Below are 14676 nucleotides of genomic sequence, written 5' to 3'. Positions count from 1 at the left end.
GGGGATCTGGTTCGGGCCTAAGCTGGCGGCCACTTGTGCGGGGTTTGGGACCCTGCGGTGGGAGCTACGATGCAGGCTGGGGCTGGCTGCCACTTGTGCCAGGCTCAGGGCCATTTGGTGGGAGCTACAGTGTGAGCTGAGGCCAATGGTGGCCCATGCTGAGCTTGGGGGCACTTGGAATAGGCTTCCATAGGTGTGGGAGGCGTGAAGCCTTTCGGGGTGAGCAGGGCCGAGTGACGTCAGCCAGGTTAACGGAGAGTGGCAGACCTAGCAATCCCCTGAGCTGGACCAGCCGGGGGGAAGGAGAACACAGCGAAAGAAACAAAGCAACAGATGAGCCCTCCTGCGCTTCTCTCCCCAGAGAGGGTCCTCACTAATCCCTTGTCCCTCCAGCCCTTACCCTGCAGTTAGTTGATTCAGTTCCTCCCCACGTGACCCAGCCACTTCTCAACCCACTGCATCTGCACTGGAACGTGGACCAAGTGAGTGTGTGCTTGAGCCCCGTAAGAGCAGCATCTCGGTCCCCTACTGCCCTTCCCCTTTCTTGGACATAATCCCTGGTGGTTTTCAAAGGCACATTTCACACGGGGGTCCTCTCCTCTCTTGGCTTTGGCTCGCTCCTCAGGGGGCTCCTCCATGGCTGAGACATCGCTCCTGCTTGTGACCTCCCACTGTGTGGGTGGGGGACCCGCCCGGACTGCGGCCCTGCCCCTCCTCCCATCTGAACACGGCTGCTTCACAGCCTCAGTTTCAGGATCGTGTTCAGCTGGTCTTCGCGTGGCTCTCAGTGGTGGTTGGTCTAAGTGTAATTGTAAAAGTTTGATGTGTCTGTGGGAGAAGGGGATTTCAGGATCCGCCTGCTCCGCCATATTGACCCTGCCCCAGAACTTATTTTTAATTTTGTTTAGGTGCTTTCTTGAGATATAATTTACATACCATACCGTTGACCCATTTAAAGTGTATAATTCGCTGGTTATTAGGATATGCGTCGAGTCGAGCAACATTGTCACAGAATGAATTTTAGGACACTTTCCTCACCCCAGAAAGAAACCCTGTGCTCATTTTCGGTCACTCTCCATTTGTCCCAAACGACCCTGCCCCAGCCCTAGACAGTCGCCAATATGCTTTCCGCCGCTACAGATTTGCTTATTCTGATCACGCCATGTAAATGAATAATACAGTATGCAGTCTTCTGTAACTGGCTTCTTTCATAGTTTTAAAGAACGTCTCTGCGGGAGCATGTATTATTAGTACTTCAATCTTTGTATTCTTGAATGTTATTCCATCACATGGCTAGACCGCATTTCCTTAATCCATTCAGCAGTTGATGGCCATTTGTGTTGTTTCCACTTATTGGCTATTAATGCATAATGCTGCTGTGAACACGCATGTGCAAGTACGGAGACTTACTGTAAAGGAGCGAGTCTGTAGTTTTTGTCATCGTAATAGACGAGGCCGTACGATCAGATATGGCAAGCATGTACAGCGGTGTGTGCCAGGAAGTGAAAAATAGGCCAGGGAGATGAATTGACCGGGAGAATGAAGGCCCCAAGTCCAACTACTCATGAGGGACTCGAGCCCTGGCCACACAAAGCTTAGGAAATTATGATCCTCCCAGAGACTGTTTTAGCTTTTTGCTGACCACAGACGATGGACGTTTGAGACTTACTGTATTTGTGTGAAGACTGTAACACACTTTACCCAACGGTACTATTCCTCGGGACCAGACGTCCTCGTCTTTAAAACCTGTCCAATCCCAGCGTGCTTTGGAATGGGGAAGGTTAGCCACTGTCATTTTTGTCTTGGGTTTTCTTTGTCTGCCTTATTTTCAGGTATAACAGGATTTTTAATGAATTCTTCTCTTCCCGTGTTGAACTTCTGATTAATACATTTCATCTATAGACAATGATGTGTTAGTCCCCAATCAGGAATTCATGCAAAATATCTCAATCAGTGAAGATAAAGAAACTAAAGCTAATTGATATTATCAGATTCTGTCTCTGGGAATTCACTCAAGATAATAGATTGGTGTGTTGCAGGCATATCCCCAACATAGAATACATCTCGATATGTTAACCCTGTACACTCGGTCTGAATATTTTATTATAGCAGTAATCTACATACATACTCTGATGATTTTGCATGCCCGGGGGATTCTGTCAAATCTTAGGAACTCTCACCCTAGTAGTCCTAAGTCAGTGATTTCATTTTGTACAGAGGATGGAAAATACTGTAATTTCCAAATTCAACGGTATCTCTAATAATGGCTAGAGGGCTATAACTCATATATATACAGAGAGCAAATATTGAATGGGATCCCTTTCTGAACACTATACCTTTTCTGTCAAGCTTAGTAAGTCTTAGTAGATGGCTTTTATTTAAGTGCTTGCTTTTTCTTATAGATATTTATTTTTAGAGAGAGGGGAAGGGAGGGAGGAAGAGAGGGAGAGAAACATCAATGTGTGGTTGCCTCTCGCACGCCCCCTACTGGGGACCTGGCCCACAACACAGGCATGTGCCCTGACTGAGAATTGAACCGGTGACCCCGTGGTTCACAGGCCAGCACTCAATCCACTGAGCCACACCAGCCACGGCTAAGTGCTTTCTTCTAACAGGAAATTTGCAGCACAGCTGAGTTTCCAAACCTAAACAGTTCAGAATATCTAGAGAAAGAAGTAACAATAACAACAATAATAATAACCAACGTTTATGGAGTCCGTAGAAGGGGCGAGGCACGATCTGAGAAAGCTGTACCTGTGGAGTACAAACCACACTGGCTCATGGATCCTCCGATAGGGCGAGAGCACTTCAGTGCGTTTCCCAGCCTCAGAGAGTGGCAGAGCCTGGCTGTGACTCCGGGTCTCTCTGGGCGCAAATCCACGCTCTGCAACCCTCTTCCAAGTCCCTCCTCAGCCAGGGGTGGGGCAAGGCATGCAACATTATCTTCTTTTTCCTTTCATGCTTCAACATCTCTTTTAACATGCAGATATCACTGGAAGAAACGGCACATTATTTCACAATCCCAGTAAGATTTAAAAGACTACTATATAACACCTTGATACTGAGCACATTCCAGTAGGAAAGGGGTTGGAATTAGGAGCCCTGAATGCAGGCAAGGGGGACAGTGTTGAGAAAACAATGGGAAGTGAGAGCCTGGGGGAGCCCTGCCTGTTTACTCTTTCTTTTGCTAAAGGCAGCCCGGAAATAAGTGAGTGTAGCTTTCGCCCTGTGAGCCTCTCCTAAGGAACACTGGTAATGCCAAGGCGCATTCATGTCTTGTCCCAAATAGTTGAAGGGTGTTTGCAACTTCATGTTTGATACCATGTTGCAGAGTAGCTTAAATATTTGTATTACGATCAAAAATGCTCTGTGCCATTCCCAGTTTTGAAACTACACCATGCTTGCAAAATTCGTCTTGATCCTTTTTATTTTAGACATTGCTGATTTGCTAGACTTACAGTTGCTGTGATAATGCTCTGTGATTTACTACATTTGCCTGCGTCCAGATTGGTGGAGATGATGTAGCTGCTTTTCATAGTGTATGAGGGTAAAACTGGAGAATAGCTGTTCCTGCTTTATGAAGTAGATGCTGCGGGTGCCGGTGCGTTGGTGCACACCATAATGGGTAATACTGTTTAAAAGGCATTCATCAGTGGAACGTGACCTTGGGTTCTTGACTTCAAAATACCACTTTGTAACTATATAATTACACATAGTAGGAAAGTTGCATTTAAGCAGACGACGACATACTTTGAAAACACTTGGCCTCTGTAAATTAATAGGAATTACACCAAGGTTGTTCTAATGCTCTTTGTCATAACTAACATGTAGCTAGTAGGGATTGCTGGGAGGGCCAAGAGAGTTCATGTCTTCAGCAGGTAGAGGTTAAGGCAATTTGATTCATCTCTTCTGTCCATTACTTGGTTAGGAAAATTTCTAGTTGGCTAGAATTTTTTTTAATGTAATTTTGTAGCTGGCTCTAGCTGGTGTGACTCAGTGGAGTGAGTGCTGGCCTGTGAAGCAAAGGGTCACAGGTTCAATTCCCACTCAGGGCACATGCCTGGGTTGCAGACCAGGTCTACAGTAGGGGGTGCACAAGAGGCAACCACATGTGAATGTTTCTCTCCCTCTCTTTCTCCCTGCTTCCTCCTCTCTCTAAAAATAAGTAAATCAAATCTTTAATTTTGTATCTGGACAACCACATTTATACACTTGATGGCACAAACTTTTAATCAGATACATCTACAAAGGTGGAGAATGGAGGGCTTTTTTTTTAAGCTCTGTGGAGAATAAGAAATTAATAATGGATGGGAGCCTTTTTTTTAGGATGACTAGCTGCAGGAAGAAATTGTGACAGAGCCATGTGCTGTGAATTTGAATTAGTGTTCTTTGGGGAGCTACCAGAGAAATGTAATTTACAACCTCATCAAGAACGTAAATAGATTCTCTGTGGAGCCGTGGTCTGATCGCTGACATATATTCATCTGTGTTGAAATGACTCCATTTACATTCTAATAATTAGAGAATCAGTCAGGGTGAGATGTACATGTAGAACTTCAGGACAAGCAAAATATATATTGGTAACAACATAAATTGCTAGCCAGCTAATAAGATGAGTAAAATGTGGACTTGTGGTTAAGCTTGCAAACAGCTCACTTTGGAACAGCGGTAAGTATCTCATTGATCTTTTATGGGCATGATCTCCCGTGCTTTATAAATACTGAATCCAAAGCAGCCTAGCATTAGGATGTACTGTCAAAGGTATTGGCATATGTGTTTGAAATACGAGCAAATGGCTTACTTTATGAGGGTTCAATGACCATTTCCCAGCCCCTAACAAAAAATAGGCCCTGGCACAACTCTGCCAGCCATGACCACATTTATTAAGCAACATTTAGTAAAGTCTTCTCTCATTCAACCCCTTGAACAGCAATTGTTCTTGAGCATCTTTGTGAACATTCATAAATACTTGTAAAAGAGATTTTAGACTCAAATCAAAGAACTTTGTGTTTCACTTGGTTTCTAGCCAAGATACCTCTTTTGAGCTATTTCTGACTTTTCAGACTTCTGGCATGACAGCTTCAGGAGGAAAAACTGGTCCCTCAAAGTCAAGTTTGTTACTGAGTGTAGTAGAAGGTTTGGGTATGTCACATTTGCTTAAGAGAAAGGTACTTGTTTGCCTCATTTGATCCTGTCCTTGGTGAATGTAGGTTTGAATGGATACTGAGAGAGCACCGATCACACACTTACAAAATCAACATGTCCTGGGAGGCTTCTGATTAAGACCATGTTAGCTCTTGGCATCTCTGTTGGCTCCTCCCAGTTATCCAGTGGTGGATAATACAGGGAGTGAAACAAACATGAAAAAGACATAGCTTGGCTTTGAAATAAGATGAACATCTCTGTGGACCAGAAACTGGGTGGGGGGAGGGGGTGATGCAGGCACAGGGAGCAGTGTGTGAGGCAGAGTGGGCTTTCACCCCCTGACAAGGTGGGGACCCAGAGAGCCAGGCATTTGAAACCAGGGCCCCCACAGAAGCACACCTGGAGAGGCATGTGCAGAGGCATACTCACCCTTGAAAGGAAACTGGGAAAAAAAAAAACAACAACTTGGACTGCTGCAGGGCACTCCAGCTCACAGGCAGCCAGGGGCCTCCTGTGCAGAGCGCGGGGAAGAGGTGAGGAGTGCGCTGTGGAAGGAGAGCGTCAGAGCCTTAATACCAGGACGTGAACCATGCTCCCTGGTGATACAACTTATGATAAGTGCGCACGTACCGTTCAGCATGGCCGCTGCAGATGACCGACACCGGCTCGAGCTCCTCCAGGCTGGAGGCCTCTGAGTGGCCGGTGGCAAGCACCACAGAACCACTTGATGGAGAGAGGTGGGTTCAGCGGGAGAGAGAAATGCACACGCTCCACCCCTTTCAAAATGTGGCTCCAACCAAAGTCCAAATCACATAGAGAGGTGAGAGAGTCCCTCCACACTGACCATCAAAAGCTGTAAGCCTGGATGAGAGGGAAATGATAAAACAGCGCGGCGAGAATTGTATGTAAGTATATTAGGGATGTTTGAAGGCATAAATAAGGAAACGCCATTTATTTAAAAATAACAAGAAACTGAGAAACAGAAATAGATGAAGAACAGATGGATCTGAAAAGACATCTTTGGAAATAAAAACTATCATCATTGAAGTTACGAAACTCAATAGACAGGAGACAGTCTAGAGTGGACCCGGTCACAGAAGGCAAGGGAACTAAACGATACCCCTGACGCCTTTCCTGTACACAGCACCAAGAGGAGAAGATAAGAAATACAAACGAGCAGTTACAACTGGAAATTGACTACAAGGAGCTAAAAGACACCTAATAGAAATTTCAGAAGAAGAGAGTGGAGGAAATGGCAGAGAGGCAATGTTTGGAGCTATAACAGCTGAAAATCTTCCAGAACTGAAGAAGGATGTGAGTTTTTAAGGAAATGGTCTCCCGAGAGAAATTGCGAACATCTGGGAAGGCAAGAAAGCTCTACGTAAGGAGCAATTGGTATTCTTTACAGCTCAGCTTTGGGAAGCCCTGGCTGATTCAAATGACCTTTTCTGCTTTCCACTGGAACACATAAAACCAGAATTGTGATGTGTTGTATATACTAAACCATGTCTTCTGAACAAAGGCACTTAGAAATAACTCATTAAAAGACAGATCTGTAGACAAGTAGGCACAGGGGACCAAGATAGCAAGGAAGACTTTTCTAGAAAATGTCAGTACCTTGGCGAAAAGTAGATGGCGAGACAGTAATCGTTTGTTTTTAGACGTGGACTTCCGGATAGTAGCACAGTGTTTTTAGAAAGAACATTGCACGTGACGCGATATAGGAGAAAGCAGAATCCTGTACAGGACACTACAGAAGGTGTTACCAGTTGGGACATTTCGACCAAGGTTAACTTCTTGCCAGTTGAAATTCACCGCAAGGAGGAAAAAAAAAAATAGAAGATAATTCCTGTCGAGTGAAACCTTGTGAACATTGGCTGTGCTTCAGGGTCACAGAAACACTTAGATGATTGTCATTCAGGGGCCAGAGATTGTATTTCATTCATGTGGACGACTCCATACCTTGGTTCGCACCCAGGGGACCGGCAGACAGAATCTGGCTGAGGGTAAACTTATGCCGATAAATCTCTACTGATCACCGCCCTGCCAAAGCAGATTGCTGTGAAACTAACTACTCACACAGCTGTCCTTGAAGGCTGAGAGCCGATGGCGTTTCAAGCAAGACAGAGAGGAAGTCATATTCCTGTAGGTGAGAAAGATCCTATATTGATTTCCGGCATGACTTTAAACAAATTCGTAGAAAACTTATAACATTGGGTACAGGGTAGAGCTCTTTCCAAAAATAAACAGATTGGGTTTTCTCTCTTTCTTTCTTCTTTAATGTGGAGATCCAGCATTTTGAAACTGCCATCCCCTGTGCCAGATGTTGAACAACAGGAGATATTTCCCTAAATAGGAAACCCGATCGTGAGATTATCTTTCTTTCTCCAGCTGAACAATGAGAAAACTCCGCTTGCCTCACTTGCATCTCGTGTCATTTCTCATGGATATGCATCACCCACATCTGTAGGTAGGAAGTTTTCTCACCTGACAAAACATCACCTGTGAACAACAGAAGACTATCGCGTCTTTTGGTCTTTACTGTAACTGGCAGAAAGATATGAAAGGGATCTAATCAGCCACCAGATATCAAATAGTGTGACCTCCCTGGGTATCGTATTCCCAGCCATTCCAAAGTAAGGAGGAAATCCGGAACCCCAAATGTATCTTATTAAAAAGCATAAAAAAATGACAGTTGAAGCATTGCACCTGAAAAACTAGAGGAAACAGCACAGTAAATTTCACATTATTAATGGACGTGCAGTGAGCCTGGGAGACATGAAGATCTTCGCCACGTTGCTGGCTGTGAAGGCTCCAAAACGTGAAGTCGGTTTCTTCCCACTCTAATCGATAAGCTCAGTGTAATTCAAACCCCAGACTTCACCGAGAATTTTCATCTGAAAAGGTGCCACTAAAATCACAGGGGAGGGCCTACCAGACTCCTGCTTCTTTAGAGCGGCGGTGTGGCATTCGCACAGGGAGGGGACATACAAAGAAACCAGTGGAAGAGAATAGAGAGCTCAGAAGCACACTCGTGTACTCATGTAGACTCTTGATATGTTGCTGATTAGAAATCCCTGGGGGAAAGAACTATACAGCAAATGTGGTGGGCTTAATAAGTTACCCATGGGGGAAGTCAAAGTAGACCGTATGTTGACACGAAGCACAAGAGATTCTGGGTAAAGTTGTAAATGTGAAGAGCAACATTCTCAACTGTAAAATGTAAGGGTAAGGAAGATTTCCTTAAGCAAAACGTAAAACACAGAAAACATGCAGGAATATGTTGAAATTTAATTTGTTGTACAACAGGACACCATGGACAGATTAAAGAGAAGCTATGCAGAGACAGGGGGTAGGAGATGGTATTTGCTGTGCCCGTAGCCGGCAAAGGAATAAGCAGCGGCCATATATCCAGGACTTTAATAAGAAAAAGACCATCCAGGGAGGAGGTGGCTAAATGAAACATAAAAAGCCAATTAACACAAAGTTCAACCTCACCAATAATCAGCATATGCAAATTAAAATGCACCCATCAGATTAGCCACTTCTGAAATGTTTGGTAACCCCAAGTATTTGAGGTAGATGTCGGTTAATGGGAAACGTCGTTAGCGATTTGGTAATGTGCAACAATGTTAGTGTTGCTGGAACTCAGAAATTCCACATCTAGGTATGTTCTATGAAGAATCTCTTAAACAGGTACCCAAGGAGACAGGTAGAAGGAAGGTTGTTGCATCATTGTTTGTAACTGAAAAGTTGGAAACTTATATATCCATTGACAAGAGACTGTTGTGGGCACATTGAAGCAGCAGAATAATACCTTACAGCACTTAAAATCGTGAACTGTTGTGTGTCAACGTGGCTACCTCTCCAAAACGGTGTCGAAGGCAAAAAGCAACTCTTAGAATGGTATGTACATTCTTAAACATTAAGTTCTTAAACATAAAGTTTAAGAACGTGAAAAATAATGCTGTTGGATTGAATCCCATGAAGTGGCCATTTTTGTAGGTAAAAAAAAAAAAACAGCCGAATGGCAGCATCTTTATTAAGTTCATCCTGATATTCGTGGATACGCTTGTGGTCATGCCGGACTTGGGGTGCAGGTTGGGGGCGATGGTGACAAGGGGATGGCAGGCTGTTGAGCAGGGCATGTGGGGGGGGGGGCGCTTCACCTTTAACCGTCATATTTTACTTCTTCAAAAGCCTTTTTGAAGAAAATATGGCACATGTCACGTGTATGAAAGGGCTGTGCTGGGTACATGGGTACACTTCTCACCATGTTCTTTACACATTGCCGCTGAAAAGATTGGATGAGTTTTAAAGCAAACCCCAAAGGGTTGGCAGAGGTATGAAAATTGTGATCTCACGACATTATACAGAAGTATTTACAAAATGATGAAATCCTTGGCTGCTGACTTGTCCGAACAGAGCACTCACAAGGCCTTTAGTATAAAATAAGAGGGTGAAAAGCATCTCCCCTCGCGCACCGGGCGGACGCTTCCAATGTTATGTTGGTTTCTGTAGCATCGCTAAGACCGTCATCCTAAAATCCATTCATGGAGTGCCTCTCTTTTGCTTGCTCTTGTGTTTGCTGGCGGTCAGGTGCATCTCTCGGCCGTTTTATATGAAATCCGGTGATGATGTTCAACTTACTTTTTTTTTTCCTTTTTTTCTTCCTTTTTTTTTTTTTTGGTTTTCCCGCCCGATGCCAACAGAAATCTGCAAGCAGAATATGACCGTCTGAAGCAGCAGCATGAGCACAAGGGCCTGTCCCCACTGCCGTCGCCTCCCGAAATGATGCCCACCTCTCCTCAGAGTCCCCGGGATGCGGAGCTCATTGCGGAGGCCAAGCTGTTGCGCCAACACAAAGGCCGCCTGGAGGCCAGGATGCAAATCCTGGAAGACCACAACAAGCAGCTGGAGTCCCAGTTACACAGGCTAAGGCAGCTGCTGGAGCAAGTGAGGCCCACACCCCTCTAACGTGGCACAGTCATAAACATTTACTTGTCCCTCTTCAACAAAACTAAAAAAAAAAAAACCAGAACTCCTTTTCACTTTTTTTTTATGTACTCGATATTTTTAGGGTGGGAGAGGGAGAGAGAAACATCAATTTGTTGTTCCCCTTACTGATGCACTCATTGGTTGGTTCTTGTCTGTGCCCAGACTGGGGATCGAACCCGCAACCTTGGTGTGTCGGGGCGATGTTCTAACCAACTGAGCTACCTGGCCGGGGTCAGAACTCCTCTTTTAGAAGTGCAACAAGCATCGATTTGTCAAGTACCTAGTCTGTGTCTAGCAAAGTGCTGGATATCGAGGGATATGAGGAGAAAAACTAGTGTGTTGATTAACGTTTGTTCAAGATTGTTGCCTGCAAACATGTTTTTTGTTTGACTGATTTGAAATTCATCTTCAAAAAATAATACCTAAAGGTTTCCACTAGTTTTCTAAAAATGAAACTTTTACCTCTTGAAATGGAACTCCCTTTTTAGCAATTAGCCCTATTTTCTGATATCCCTTTGGGTTTTTGCCTAAGTTCTCTAAAAGATAATTTTTTCAGCCTCCATCGAAAACCTAGTGAGATGCTATATCGCAGCAGACCCTACCTGCACGCGGTCCTGCCTTTCTGGGAATGTTACATTTTGGGATATGTTCTCTCCCTCTTGCCACTTAATACTGCACAAAATACGAGTTCTCCACTACATTTCTGTGCTCACACACAGTTCCACCATTTTCACGTGACCGCCTACCTCAGGGGTGTCAAACTCATTTTCACGGGGGCCACATCAGCCTCGTGGTTGCCTTCAAAGGGCTGAGTGTAATTTCAGCTCCTGGCCCCTAGTGAAGGAGTGGTTACATGTATACTGTCCTAAAATTATATTCAGCCCTGGGGAGGCCACCGCGAGGCTGATGTGGCCCCCGGTGAAAATGAGTTGGACACCCCTGTCCTAAATAAATCTTCTAGTTACTTAGTCTAATGACTCTGTATGTCTTGTTCCACTGTGGCTGTAATCTCCTCAGACGTGTCGGGGGCACAGTTCAGATTCAAAGACAATATCCAAGGATCCCGTCAACAATGACATTTCCCAGCATGAACCACCTTTCCCAGAGCGGGAAACGTCGTACTTTCTGAGTCCCGAATGTCTATAATGCTTTCATGATTTATGTGTCTGAGTGTTCACTGTGAAAAGTAACTCTGTTCTCTTTTGGATGACTTAGCCCCAAGCAGAGGCCAAGGTGAATGGTACAACGGTCTCCTCCCCTTCGACCTCTCTTCAGAGGTCGGACAGCAGTCAGCCTATGCTGCTCCGGGTGGTTGGCAGTCAGACTTCGGAATCCATGGGTGAGTGACTCTCTCAGCCCCTCCTGGATGTTACGTCTTAAGGTCTGGAAGGGGGTGGACTGTTTGCTGGGAGGTTCAAATCATCAGCTACATTATCTCATATCTTTTGTGGACGAGGAGTTGTTAGAAATGCCTTAGGGGGACGAAGATGAGCGACATACTCCTAACACCCCCCCCCCAAAAGGGCCATCCATTCAGTGGAACGAGGCAGCGTGGTATTCAGGTTGCGTTCTTTCTGGAGACCCGAGTAGGCTTTGTGAGGAGTTGATATTTGTGAGGGGCTCCAGGGGATGGAGAGGAAACCAAGCATACCTGGAGGACAGAATAGCGTAACTGAGCACGTAGCGATGAAGACCTTGGGCCAAGGGCAAGAGCGAACCAATGGTTAGTGGAAAGATGGGGTCCAAGCAGGAGGTGGCAAAATCAGGCTGCACAGGAAGGTTGCGGTCACAGTACATGAGAGCTGGGCAGAGGCGTCGGACTCATTTTGGTGAGCACCTGGGGGCCACGGAAAACCCTAAACCAGGTAAGAAATAATTTATAAGATGTATTCTTTGGCAGCTGTGTCTGGCCCACAGTGAAACCGCCATAGGAGGAAAGACCAGTTAGGAGACCAGTTGTGGGAGTTCTGGGGGCTTAGGCTTGGGAGAGGTCGGCGACAGCATGGGAGGAGAGGACTGTGAGACTATCATGTGAGGATGGAGTCCCCAGGCCCAGAGGACCGACTGGAAAATGCGAGGGGAAGAAACGAGGGGAGAGGATTGGGTTTGACCGTGGACACATTGTGTCTGAAGAAGTGGAGGGTCTAAGTCACGTCCGGAAAGAAGTTAAAATACAGGTCTGGAACCGGTGTACAAACACAGGCCAGAGAGCTATGAGAACGAGCTACACATTGCGAGCTGAAGGGTGTGAGAGGAAAAGCAGATAACGAAGGTGCTGGGGTACACTGCCTCAGGGAAGACCTCATGTGGTTGGTGGGCAGGGAAGGAGTAGGGAGCAGGCCTGGGTTCAAGGAAAATGCAGGCAACAGGTCAGACGCTGAAACAGCTTGAGGGAAGTGAAAACAAATCGAGGTTCACCGGATCGCTGTGACTGCGCTAGCTCCTGGTGAAAAAGCATTTTCAGCCAAGAAAAGAGAAATTGGAGGATTTCTGTCTTTTCGCTGCAATAAAAGACCGGGTAATCTTGAAAATGAGTGAGGCTTGGGGAAAGGAGAAGCATTTGGAACGTGACCAAAGAACAGTGAGGGCTGAGGGAAAAGACGAATTTGTTGAGGGGATGGTCCATGAGGTCTGCTATCGTTCTTCACTAGTGTTCTATGCTTAGGCCTCTGTGCTAAGAAAACTGGAGCTCGCAAAGCATCCGTGGTAAAAGACAGTCAAAACAAGTAAAGCATTTCGCAGTGGTGATGAATCCACTGCTCAAATGGCATGACACAGGGCGACAGCCGTTGGCTTACTGGTTTTTCCTGCCATGCTAGGCTAGACAGTGCGGGTTTTATGAAGGCCGCGGATACTTGGTCCGTTCTCCATATTTCTCCTTCTCCTGTAAGGCTGCGCCCTGTGAGTCAGCTACACGCTCTACTTCTGGGCCCTAAACTGGTCATACCTGACCTCCCCTTACAGAAAGGAAGAGACCTATGACTCCCTCAGTCCTCACACTTAAATAACTCTGTTCCCTGGCAGCGTGCTGTGTTGAGGAATTCATTTTATACTTAAGATGTTCCATGAGGGTAGAATATGGAAAGGCAAAGTACCTTACCAAAATTGATGGGGCAAAAAGGGCCAAGGGTTTGAGTGAGTTATACGGTAGAGATTAGGGGCCACGGCCCAGAAAATTCAAAAGTTGAGCATCATGGCTGCCCTGGCTGGTGTGGCTCAGTGGATTGAGTGCTGGTCTGTGAACCAGAGGATCACCGGTTCGATTCCCAGTCAGGGCACCTGCCTGGGTTGCAGGCCAGTTCCCCAGTTGGGGGTATGTTTGAGCCAACCACACACATATCTCTCTCCCTCCCTCCCCTCTCTCTAAAAGTAAATTTTAAAAAATTTTTTTAAAGGTTGGGCATTGTGGGAGTAAACTCCTACTTCCAAGTGATGCCCACACCTAAGGGGTAGCCTCCCATCGGGCCCGGTGGGATGGGCTCACCTGCGTGGTGGTGAGGCCCGTAGGAATCACCAAAGACTGGGCAAGGCGGGTGAGGGCACCGAGGAGAGATGGGTGTGTCTGAGGAGGAAGAGCGGTGAACCTGATGGACTCCCAGAACCCCGTGCGGTGGCCCAGAGGCACGTCCTCCACGGAAACCAAACCTGATAGGAAAGCCAGGTTTCATGTCTTTCATGAACGTAAGGAAAATGTGGGACGCTTTCCCGGCTCTCCCACACCTTGGTAATTCAGGGCGATCTCCACGTCGGAGTCTCTGTCTCCGAATGGGATCTGAATAGAGCTAACGGACTACAGTCGGGACTGCAAAAGGTCACAGAGAGTGTGACAAAAATATTGTATGCCTTTGAAAAGTCTATAAATTCCAAAAACAAGTGCAGTTTAGTGCCGCTGTTGTTATTTCCTACTGTGGGGTGGGGGGGAGGGTCCCCTTGTTTTGAAGCAAGCACAAGCACAGCCCATGAAACTGAGTCGCATATTTTCGCGGTGAGATGCAGGGCCCTGGGTGCTTAGCAGCATTAATTATTTCGGCCTGTCAACACTGGCAGAGAGAGGCAGCGTGCCCGTGAAAGTGCCCCGAGTAGAGTACATACGAGCCTTCGGTCCTGATGATTTGTAGAGCTGAGAGGATAGCGGCAGAACTGAATCCAAGGACGAAAGTGCTATATTCCAGGGGGTGAGATGGGCTGCAAGATGACTTGCCGATGTAACAAATAGATAGGCTCTGTGGTTAAGTTTGTTCTCTGAAAGAAAAGACTGAATTGAAAGGAGATTTTTTAATTGTATAAGCCGACTTCGTTTAAGGAGGAAAAAACGCAGCCCTCTTCTGGAAGGATGCACGCAGGTATATAAATAAATGCAATGCAGCCCGGGGAGGCTCAGTGGGTTGGGCGTTGTCCTGCAAAATGGAGGGTCACGGGTTCAATGCCCGGTCAGTACACTTGCCTAGCTCCAGGTTTGCTGCTCGGTCAGAGTGCAAACAGAAGGCAACCAAGACATGTTTCCCTCCCAATCGTTTTCCCTCCCTTCCCCCG

General features: G+C 46.1%; 1 protein-coding gene across 9 annotated transcripts in view; it reads left to right on the top strand.

Moving 5' to 3' along the window:
- DMD (dystrophin) overlaps nt 1-14676 on the top strand; it is a 1951120-nt gene that overhangs the window by 1916923 nt on the left and 19521 nt on the right. For all 9 annotated transcript variants that reach the window (XM_036016633.1, XM_036016635.1, XM_036016634.1 and 6 more), the window contains 2 exons: nt 9858-10101; nt 11359-11482. In XM_036016633.1, coding sequence (XP_035872526.1) covers nt 9858-10101; nt 11359-11482 — 368 coding nt within the window. The remainder of the gene's footprint in view (nt 1-9857; nt 10102-11358; nt 11483-14676) is intronic.

The sequence above is a fragment of the Phyllostomus discolor genome, chromosome X (assembly GCF_004126475.2).
Source record: "Phyllostomus discolor isolate MPI-MPIP mPhyDis1 chromosome X, mPhyDis1.pri.v3, whole genome shotgun sequence".
Classification (NCBI taxonomy): Eukaryota; Metazoa; Chordata; class Mammalia; order Chiroptera; family Phyllostomidae; genus Phyllostomus; species Phyllostomus discolor.
Note: the sequence above shows the minus strand (reverse complement) of the source record. Positions and strands in the feature narration are given on the sequence as shown.